The sequence below is a fragment of the Dioscorea cayenensis genome, unplaced genomic scaffold, assembly GCF_009730915.1.
Source record: "Dioscorea cayenensis subsp. rotundata cultivar TDr96_F1 unplaced genomic scaffold, TDr96_F1_v2_PseudoChromosome.rev07_lg8_w22 25.fasta BLBR01000612.1, whole genome shotgun sequence".
Lineage (NCBI taxonomy): Eukaryota > Viridiplantae > Streptophyta > Magnoliopsida > Dioscoreales > Dioscoreaceae > Dioscorea > Dioscorea cayenensis.
The window spans coordinates 1-11,665 of NW_024087003.1; the positions used below are offsets into that span (position 1 = coordinate 1).

General features: G+C 34.7%; 1 protein-coding gene across 1 annotated transcript; it reads right to left on the reverse strand.

The window, feature by feature from the left end:
- Positions 1-5,833: 5,833 nt before the first annotated feature.
- LOC120254751 (DEAD-box ATP-dependent RNA helicase 57) lies at positions 5,834-10,904 on the reverse strand. The gene is made up of 12 exons (XM_039262787.1): positions 10,784-10,904; positions 10,603-10,708; positions 10,397-10,497; positions 10,207-10,298; positions 9,967-10,063; positions 9,793-9,873; positions 9,485-9,717; positions 7,719-7,913; positions 7,548-7,638; positions 6,846-6,968; positions 6,489-6,639; positions 5,834-6,237 (listed from the first exon to the last, which is right to left on the reverse strand). The coding sequence occupies exons 1-12, from the start codon at positions 10,862-10,864 to the stop codon at positions 6,029-6,031; spliced, it is 1,560 nt and encodes a 519-aa protein (XP_039118721.1). The 5' UTR covers positions 10,865-10,904; the 3' UTR covers positions 5,834-6,028.
- Between the last annotated feature and the right edge of the window lie 761 nt (positions 10,905-11,665).

Here is an 11,665-nt window from a genome sequence, read left to right on the forward strand (position 1 = left end):
GAGGTGTCTCCATAAACAAGATGCTGGAATATGCTAGCGAGGGTCCATGAAGGGATATGTGGGACAACATATGGGTGCGAAAGCCTTAGCGCCCAAAAGTCTTTATGTGCAGGATTTTTATTGGCCTACGAGAGATGATGCTTCAAAGAAGGTAAAGAAGGTGTGACAAAGTGCCAAAGGTTTGCACCTATCCAAAAAGCTCATACCCTCAATGTTCGTAAGTGATATCGAACCAACCCCATTTTGCTACAATAGGGATTAGATCTCTTGGGACCTTTTCCCCAAGCAACCGGAGGAAGAAAATTCTTATCGGTGGCAATCGATTATTACCAAATGGGTAGACGAGTAACCATTGGCAACAATAACCAAGTAAAAGATAGAAAGTATGGTTTGGAAAGACATCATCTCGATTTAGCGACTTCGAATATTAATCGCAGATCGAGGAGCTAGCTGATTGCATGACTCTATTTAAAGACTTTTTGTGAAAGGCTCCATATCCAAATTTTAGCTTTGCTTTCGTGGCATACCCCAAGCTAACGATGAAAGGAAGAAGCAATCGAACTATCTTGGAAGGTCTAAAAATGCGTTTTAGATAAGGCAAAAGGAGCATGGACGAAGAGCTCCCATCAAATCCTTTGGGCGTATAGGACAACAAGTAGGTCTCAACGGAGAAACACCTTTCGACCTTACTTACGGAATGTAAGCTTGTAATCCCGTGAGAAATCGGGGCATCTTCTCCAAGAATGGTTGAATTTCATGAAGAAGGTAACTTCGGAGCACTTAGAAATAATTTGAGACCTTCTAGATGAGAGAGATCAAAAGGCGATATCGTTTAGCGTACCTTCAACAAAGGGTAGCTCACTACAACTCGAAAGGTGAAAGAACGACCTATTGTTGAAGGTGATCTCGTGTTGAGACGTCCATCACTAATGCTCTTATAGAAGAAGGGAAGTCTACCCAAATTGGGAAGGACCTTATCGAGTAAGAAGAATGATTGGACCGACAACATGCAAGCTAGAATCCTTGGAAGGAAAGAAGATTCAAAAAGACTTGGAACACCAATCATTTGAAGCTCTATTTTCGGAGCATGTACGATCATGGGTAAATTGTATATTATAAATCAATAAAATAAATGGCACCGTAGTTACGGTCCCGTGTAGTTTTCCCCTTCATTGGGGTTTTTCCACGTAATTATCGTGTGTTTAATTTTTCATGCTAACGGACTTTCAAGAACAAGAGTGACATTGTCTCACGTCAAATCCTTAGCAATGAGAATACACATCTTAAGAACCTGATCTTCTATAAAGGAAGAGATGAACGGTTCGCACCTCAAATTTTCATTTTACGGGGGAATGAAAGTACACACCTTAAGAACCTGATCTTCTATAAAGGAAGAGATGAACGGTTCGCACCTTAAACTTTCATTCTACGGGGGAATGAAAGTATACATCTTAAGAACACGATCTTCTATAAAGGAAGAGATGAGCAGTTCGCACCTTAAACTTTCATTCTACGGGAGAATGAAAGCACGCATCTTAAGAGCCGATCTTCTATAAAGGAAGAGATGAGCGGTTCACACCTTAAACTTTTCATTCTACGGGGGAATGAAAGTATACATCTTAAGAACCCCGATCTTCTATAAAGGAAGAGATGAGCAGTTCGCACCTTTAAACTTTTCATTCTACGGGGAATGAAAGCACGCATCTTAAGAGCTGATCTTCTAAAAAGGAAGAAATGAGCAGTTCACACCTTAAACTTTCATTCTACGGGGGAATGAAAGTATACATCTTAAGAACCTGATCTTCTATAAAGGAAGAGATGAACGGTTCGCACCTTAAACTTTCATCCTACGGGAAATGAAAGCACACATCTTAAGAGCGTGATCTTTTATATGGGAAGAGATGAGCAAGAAAGGTCAATATATTCTTGGAAAAGGAAGTCGATAACAAATATTTTACACACATATGATATTGAGCAAGAGTTAGTTGAAGTAATGACAAAATATTATGAAAGAAAACTATAAATAATCACTTTTATTGAAAGTTCACACGTCATCACTAAGTCCTAAATAAGGAAACTATAAATAATCATTACAAAAGAAAAAATATTATCATGGAGCAGGATGTACAGGTGGCTCAGGGGAAGGCATCTCATCAAAAACCTGCTCCTCATCCAAAGCCCCAAAAGTCGAGATCTCATCATCATGACTTCCGGGAGGAGACACCATTTTTCCAAAAACTCCCAAGGGCCAATAAGATCGTCTAAGTCATCGTGAAGGCCGGAGTTTAAAGAGATAGTAACATCCTCCTCGAGTGGGATCAAAGCTCCCTCCAAGGTAAAGGCTCAACAATGGAACTAGTCTTTGAAAAGACTAACTCGGGAGTAAGCACTGCCATGTTCCTTCTCAGAAGCTCTCGAGCAAGATAAAAAGCCGGTCTTCTTTGAAGGTAACACCATTGCACATTTCCTTTGATAACAATTTAAAGACTCACGATATTCTCGGACGGTAGTAGCACGGATAGATTGTCGCTCGGTCGAGCGCGACAAAGAGAAGATATCTCATCCTTCAACGCTGAGTAGCTTGTCGTTCAGAAGCTAAATCTTTCTCAAGAGAAGTGATAGTCGAACATAAAGATGAAACCTTATCTCCGAGTCTCTTGTTCTCATCATTCAAGGTGGAACATTTGGATGCATACCCTCTCAAGCTAGCAAGTTCCGCTTCTGAAGTTTGAAGGTGGGTGGTAATCTCCTTGTTGTGTTTTCGAAGGTCCTCAACAGTCAACTGCAACTTCTTCTGATGAATATTGGAATCTTCTACGCGTTGATTCAAGGACCTCATCAACCCAAACGCCAAAGAAGAACGTTGAGCAACCTATTCTCAATAAAGAAAAAGACGTCAAATTTAAGTTATACGTAGGGAAAAGGTAAAACAAAAGAGATAATTACCTCAACCAAAAGACGTTCAGCAACATCTATATTCTCCAGCATATCGGCAAAATAGCATTCCTCATCTCGTGGAAGAACGGAAGAATATATCAACCTAGAAGCCACACCAGGTCGAGTAATACTATCTGTATCAACTAAACCAGGATAGAACCTAAAAGGTTCCCCTTTCAGAGTACTCCTAAGATCAGCATGATCTTTATATACTCGATGAATTGCCTGAGGTGGTTCCATGGGTGGAAAAGTGAGATTGACATGCCTAAAAAAGTGACTCGAGACGCGAGTTCCCTTCTTTCACGACCGAAACCACAAGGTTTGCGAGATGATAGTAAAGGGGTTAGAACCCTTTGAGCGTCATTATTGCCTTTATTTGGAGGGTTAGAACCCTTGCAAGTGTCAAGGTTAGAACCCTTGAAAACATCAAGGTTCAAACCTTGGGGAGCATCAGGATTAGGGTCAGAACCCTTGGAGGAAGCCTTAACAACTTCAGAATCGACAAGGTTAGCACCTTTGGATGTAGGATTGTACGATCCTATAGAACAGATCCTGTTCAAGTAAGGTCGTTAATTAATATATATATATATATATTATTAATTAATTACTTATCCTTTAGTGCTGTGGGTTGGTGAAAGTTAAAAGGCAATTAATTAATTAATTAATTAATTAATTAATTTAATAATACCTTGAACTTGAGAGAGACAAAGCGGTCAGTGAACCTTCGATGGTCACGGGAAGAATGCCGAAAATACTTTAACTCAGCTGCGATGCCAAAAGTCTTTAACCCGATAGAGGTCAGTGATTCTAAAATAAGGGTGGAGACTTCCTTATATAGAGATCGAAAGGTAAGGGTTCAAGTTTGAGTTGAACTCAAGAGATAAATCTTTATCTAACAATAAAGATAAATTCAAATATATTTGAGCTTTTATCCAATCGTATTATCTAGATGTGGATAAATTTAAATTTAAATTAGTTGTATCTTATCGTAGATAAGTTCAAATATTATTATCGGTTTAAGAGAGAGCTTTTAAGCGAGATAAGCACCTACTTCCATCTTTAAGGTTCTAACCTAAAGATAGAAGTGAGGGAGCAACTGATGTGGACTAATTCAAATCCACGTAGCACTCCACTATCTCACATCACACCCACTACTCACATCACACCCACTACTCACATTACACCCACAATCTCCCTTTGCACCCACGATCTCGAACACGTAAAGTACTTACATAACTGTGTATACATCTATAAATAGCCTCCCTCATTTAAGTGAGAGGGGGACTTTTGGAAGAAGAGGGGAGCAAAGGAAGACAAGTGTTTTTCTCTACTGACTTAGCCATCGGAGTGTTTGTGGGGAACACTTCCCACACTGCTACAGGTCTTGGCATATGAAGAAGGAAGAGACTCCAACTCCTTTTGTTCGATCTCCAAGTCGAAGTTCGAAATTCTACAAATTTGAGGTCCCCTATAAATTCACTGTTGTATTTAGGCAACAACAATTCCATTTGAATCGGATTAACTCGAGGAGTTATGTATAAAATACATTTTTTTATTCTTTAATGCTCTGTTTTATTTTAATTTGTATTTTAAAGATATGAGATTATCATTGTTGGATTTTATTTAAAATATTAAATTGATATTTATAAATTATAAGAAAGGCTATTTATTCCTTGAACTGTTGTATTATTTTTATTTTTTTTCAAATTTTTGGTCATTTGTAATACATATTGTACATTTATATACAATTAAATTTATAAGAGTATATATTATATTCATGACTAGGTCATCCCTCATTTCAACCCTAATTTGACCATTAATTTGCAACCCAGGAGCCTTTTCGAGTTGCAACCCTGAATCAGGTTTCAGAACATTGGTATACATTCAATGGTTTTGGTATAATGAATTATGATTTTATATAGAAATGTTGTGGTTATAATACACTTTTACTAGTTAAAATTAAAAACACAAAATCATTTTTTAAATGTGAACAAGTCATGTGTCATAGACTAGCAAATTTGAGAAGTTAGGCTCTACAACACCAGCACTTTTCACTTGCCTTAGCTGGGATTTAAACCCGCCACTTTAATGGGCGAACATATTATACAGAGAACTTGATACCAATAGACAAAATGGTAATATGGGTATCTCATATGGTTTTTATAGCCATATTATAGTCAGAAAACATATTTAATTTTGTAATATTAATTTTTAAAGTTCTACATTAAAATTAATTTTTTTATAATTTTAAAAAATTACCTTTAAAAGATCAATAACTTCAACATAGAAAATAATAATTATTATTTATATGAAATAAAAAATTCTAGTTGGAAACTCTAGTCTTTATCATAAAGTATTATTTCATTTTTTGCATTTTCGTATTTTCTCCGGACCAAAACAATCAGTAATGAACCTGTATATAAAATATGCAAGTAAACATAACTATTTCATAAAACATTTACAAACAAATGTAATTTTTAAGTAAGATACAACAATTATCCATTTTTATAACGCATGCAAATATTTTTCCGGATTACTGTAAGTAAGATATCGAATATATATATATATATATATATATATATTTCCGGAGTACTCTCATTTATTGCCCTTTGCATCAAATGATACAAACAGCCAATAATCTCTTGATCAATAGATACCGAATATCTTATTTTAAGTAAGATATTTGCTCTTATGAGCAGCTAAGATCAAACCTTAACTCATGCACAATGAAGCTATAAAATGTTGTTGAGCTTACAATTATGCTCCAGACCTATGCACATCCCTAATTTTTTTTAAATACACTGCACTTGACGCCGATTCGTCAAAAATAAAAATAAAAAAATGATACAAGCAAACACATGAAATTCTATAAACCAACCCAGAGAACATGTGAATCTGTGATTCAAATAGATCAATCTATTTATTGTTCAAAAAGTTTATAATAGTTACTGATAACAAGAATAGAGTCTTTCAATACTAAAACGTTAATTTATAGTAAAGTACACACAAAAAAAAGGTCACCAAAGTGTTTGATGTTAATTCTTTCTTTAAATGACTTGAGTCAAGAGGAAAGCAAACAAAGTCTTAACTTCTATTCTTCATTATCATCGGGTGCGGTTGATATCGAATCCCTTTGGGGCCTATGCTTTTTCCGTCGAAGTTTTGGCAGTGAGAGTATCCAAGATGGAACCTCACAGCCTGAAGCCACCATAACATTTGCTATGTTTCTTAGAAATGGTTTATCTTCTTCAGTGTATAATGTTATAGCTTCACCATGTCTCCCTGCTCTTCCTGACCGGCCTGTGGTAAAGGGTACAATAATGTGAATTGTCAGTAAAACATTGGCTTGTAGGTCGATGAAATTTTTTCTATGCTTCAAAACTTTAATAGGTTTTGCCGGAGAGAGGTTTGTTTGTCAGATATCTTTGAACTTGTCATAATATGAATCAAAAGGGATGAGGAGCTTGATGTATCAGCTTCTAAGATTGAGCTTATGAGTGAAAAGAATTGATGTATTGAAGAGTTTAGGAGTAAGGTATGAGTTTTTGTACCTATCCGATGAATGTATGCAGCAGCAGATTCGGGGAAATCGTAGTTCATCACACAGTTCACGCCTTTAAAATCCATACCCCGGGAAATGACATCGGTTGCTATCAGAACCCAAGTCTTGCCTGCTCTGAAGTTATCAACAGCATTTTCCCGCTGAAGGAGAAGGAAACGAAGAAAAAAGAAAAACCAAGATTCTTATTAGGAAAGAAGAGAAAACTCGATGTCAAAATAATGGTTCTCATTTAAAGAGTTGGCCCAAAATATGATGCAAATGTGAAGTTGGAGTGCTTGTTCGAGTCAAAAGGCTATGATCAAAAAGAGAAATATCATATACAGAAAAGCAATGGTATATAGTTCACCTGCTCTTGCGAAAGATCAGCATGAATTACATCAGCTTTTATATCATCAAATGCCAGCTCTTTATAGAGTTCTTTTGCTCTTTCTTTGCTTTGAACAAACACTAGTACAGGAGGATTAAGACTCTAGAATAAAGGAACATAAGGAATTTGTAAGTACCACAAAGATGAAGGAATGAAGAAAATAATAAAGGACATACACAGGTGATATATATATATATATATATATATTTCAAAATTTTACCAGGGACAAACTAGACAATTGATGATGCGAGTGCTTTTAATCTAATGGAGGTCAGGGACTCATTAAAACACAATAGAATATACAAAATTAACACAAGTTCAGAAAAACATAGTTGCAGTCAGCTGAAAACATAACTGTCAACAATCAAAATTGGCGGCCAATGATCTTATCTATAAAACATAGCACAACTAATATTGAGCATTTATGATGTTAGCAGATAACTGGAATTTACAAAATCAACACACACAAAGCAAATATCATCAAAAAGTGGTATTGTTACAAGAGTTCGAAACAACAAGCTGATGAGTTCAACAAACAACCCCAAATTTACAGCTTTGAGCTAGATATGTTGTGTGTGTGTGTGTGTGTGTGTGTGTGTGTTTTGTCAAATTTATATTAATTTTCTTTTCTAGTCAGAATAACTAGTCAAAAGTATTTGTAAAATTAAATAGTTAGCACACCTGTGCAAAGCTTTGCCGTAAAGCAAGAAGCTTTCCTTCTTCACTTCCAGCAAAAATCAGCTTTTGCTTTATCAATTCTGAAGCGGAATTCCTACCCACATTCAACAATATTTATGAGTAACTTGCAGTACAGAATTTGATGATAGAATAAATTTTAATGAAATAACTCACTTTCGGCCCACTATGACTCTGACTGCATCATGCATTATTGACCGTGCAAGTTCTTCAACAGAGTCAGGCAAGGTAGCACTGAACAAAGAACGGATTATAGAAGGATTTGAACAAGCTTTAACGACGGAATCAATTTGCTCTACGAAACCAAGCTCAAATAGCTTATCAGATTCATCCAAGACGAGGTATTCCACCCTGTACAAATATCACCCTCATTATCCATCTATAGAAATATAATCAATGTCAACAGGATAGCATATATTTTGCATTTAAACTTATTAGAAAAGACCCTAGCCAATAAAAGCCCAATGGTAGTCCTATCCATCAAAGATGTGGCTATTGAGAAGGTGTTCCAAACTTTCACATAGACCTAGTCTTGTCAGATTCCGGACCAACCAGACAAGGATGTGCACATCTTAGGGGTCTAGGTTGCTTTGAAATCTGGGGCACCAAATTCATTAGAATCCAAACTTGAGCCAGAAACAGATGTAAAAGATCACGAAAAGGTTGAAATAGCTCCTTCAAATTCATTTCTTCACATAAAGATTATACAATCAAAACAGTCAAACTCTCAAGGACTCAATCAATATTTTTCGGTAATAATATAACTTGATTATAAAGAGTTATGAAGCTTTAGAGGAGTCAAAATACAAAAGACTAAAAAGGAAAAATGTTACAAAATCCAAAACAAATTCAAAGATTAATTAAAAGATAATGCTTTTTTTTAATTTTAATATCAAATTAATTTGTTATCTTAAAACTCTTGTTATGGAAAGAAATCTTCTTTAACATAATTTAATCTTTTTGTGATTATTCTATTAATTTTTAAATCTGAACTATTTTTGAAATAACTAATGTTTTTTTTAAATATATATAGGTTTGCTTAATACTTGAAAATGTCTTCTAAGCTCAAAACAGGATCTCAAACTAAGAAAATGTCTTCCAAACTAGTTTATATTTAATTCATGACTTAGAATTTTTATTTTTTTATTTTTTATATAATCATGTTATATATATATATATATATATGACTTTGAAATGTTGAACCGAATCTTACGATTCGATTCGATTCACGATACTCGATTCACAAATTTAGAATTTCGATTCACGATTCGAATCTCGATTTGACTACCTTGCTTCTAATGATTACAACCACAAGACTAACTTGTATACCCTTGCTAAATTATGCTCGTGAAAATGTCCCCATGTACAGGCAAAGCCTCAAAGGTAATTAGAACTGGAATCTGCATGTTGGACTGGAGGCTCAAAGTTATATTATATGCAGTGGTCCAACCCTTCAAATTGCATGTTCATGCTCTTTTTTACATGCCCACACATCTCTAGCCCTTCATCTGTCATCTTCATTCCCAGTAGAACCATCAAAAATCTCACGAAGCCATAGTTTCCAAGTAAAAATTTTCATACCTGTCAGACCATGTTGCCTAAATTGATAATACTGATATTTTAATTTTTACCAAAATTAAATAATTAAGAAAATACCGGCAATGATATGAAAACATGGGCAATGCAAAAATAACTACTCAGGACACTGACAGATTATATTTGAACAAATGCAAAATAATGACCATATGTCATGAAAAACAATTTCAAAACTATTGACAGAAACAAGCTGACTATAAGTCCAGCTTACATGTAAGCAAGAGACAAAAAGCCAGAGTTTCAAAAGTTCTTTTGAATTTAGAAAAAAAAAACACATGATTTCTAGAGCCTAAAACCCTGTTAAGATATAGACCTTGAGTACATACCTAGTTAGGTCAAGCTTTCTTTTGCGCATAGCAAAATCTAGACGAAGCGGAGTTGAAACAAGAATAGTACAAGGCATTTTCTTAAAATCACCAGTCCTTGCAAGTTCCTTGGTCATCAATTTAACATAAAATTTTCTTCCTTTAGTGAGTTTTTTGCACTCTCTAGTAGTTTGTGCAGCTAATTCTCTCGTTGGGCACATGACAACAGCTTTTATGCCATCTCCAGATCCTGGCTAATCATAGGGAAAGAATCAATCATAAAAATGACTAGGAAAATTCTTGAAGAGGGGATAAAACATCAATTCTACCTTAATCTTCATCAGAATTGGGCATAGAAAAGCCAATGTCTTGCCAGAGCCTGTTGGTGCACAAGCAAAGCACTCCCTTCCCTCCATACCCAAGTTCAAAACAACAAAAAGAAATTTCTAAAATAAAACCTTCATAACAAAAATGTACAAACAAATCAATGTCAAGACACATACTGAAAGTAGTATTGGAATAGCCTGTCTTTGGATCGGTGTAGGTTCTTTAAACCCTAGTTCTGATAAATTACGCAACAAGAATGGTTTACAGCCATACCTGCCACATGATTAACAAAAATTTTGAGTCACAAGTAAAGGAGACACCAAAGAGAAACCACAACATGCTTCAAGTATAAGAAGACAATGATGGCAAAACCACATTTTTAAGGAAAAAGCAGTTCATATCATTAATGGAAAGACCTGAAACTCAGTTCTTCAAAACTCTGAAGTGGAGCTGGAACATTATGCCCAGAAATATGAATTCCATGCTTCTTTCGCAGAAGAGCAGCTTGCTGAAATCATCAAGAAAAAATTATCAAAAACCAAAGCAAAAAAACCCTTGATGAGAACAAAAAAAAAGGAGAATATATACATAAAAAAGGGCAACAACCTCAATCTGCTTTTCCACTTCTTTCTTCTGCTTTGAAAAATCAACTTCCACAATATGCACTGGTTCTGAGGCCTTGAAAACACTGAAGCTCTCCACAGCCTCTGATGAAAAACAACAACAATAAGAAACTAATAAACATATCTAACAAAGAACCAAAAAAGAAACAAATTTTTGATAATTACAACATATTAACCAGCAAAAATTACCAAAAGTTTTAGCTTTTCTCTTCTTCTTCCTCCCATTCTCAATTCCTGCAGATTCAATTGGTTGTGATTCGGTTTCAATTTGGATATCTTGCTCCGCCTCTTTCTCCTGAACAAGAAAAAATATTCAGAAAAATACTTAAAAAACCAAAAAAAAAAAATCGAAAAAGAAAGAGAAGAGTACCTTGAATCTCTCAATATCGCTTGCGAATCGCTTCCGATCGAAGTGAATGCCCCCAAAAAGCATCGATGAAGCCCTGTCCATCGCAGTGGATGTCTTCCCAGAACTCTAGGGTTTTGGAAACCATTTTATATAATATCAAATTAAAATTTCATCTAAAATCAAAATTGCAAAATTATCTTAAAGCCCCCCGCTGAAGCATATTTAAGAATACATCCTTATCATATTAAAAAAATATTTTCGCTTTTATATCCTCTATTAATTATGATTGAACCCTCAATAAAACTAAATGAGGTGTACGCCTTTTTAAAAATTCCCCTTCAGCCCCTAAACCCTAAACATACCAATTTTTAATGTATACACCATGTTATAAATAGAATTTTTATAATAAAATTTTATTATAAAAAATATTCTTTTATACTTGCATACCCATATATATATATATATATATAAAATATGTATACGATGCCCATTCTTCTACGAACTTACGTGGAATTCTTTTCTATGGGCGTCCGTGTCTCAATTGTTCATGCAACATTCCAATAAATAATAGTAAGAGAGATATATAGTATGATAAATAGTTGCATGGTACAAAATAGAATATACAATACTTTCATCAAAATTGTCCGATCATTGTGGCAATAGTGCTCCATCTCAGATAGAGATTTTTTTTTTTAAATTAACCAAACAACCAAGTACAACCCTCGGTAAATATTTTCTTCTATTTTCTTTCTCATTCTTTTCATTCTCTGCGAACACTCTAAATTTAAAAAAAAAACATATTCACTATATATATATATATCCTAAAAAAATATTTATTTGTATACCATGAACATTTGTTGTTCACTTACTATTATAACTAAAAATTATTTAAAAATTTTTGTA

Coding starts and splice junctions, on each gene's coding strand:
- LOC120254751 (XM_039262787.1), bottom strand. CDS start 10,864: ATGGACAGGGCTTCATCGATGCTTTTTGGGGGCATTCACTTCGATCGG. Junction 10,709..10,783: donor GCGATATTGAGAGATTCAAG/GTACTCTTCTCT, acceptor TTTCTTGTTCAG/GAGAAAGAGGCGGAGCAAGA. Junction 10,299..10,396: donor AAGTGGAAAAGCAGATTGAG/GTTGTTGCCCTT, acceptor TGATGATTTCAG/CAAGCTGCTCTTCTGCGAAA.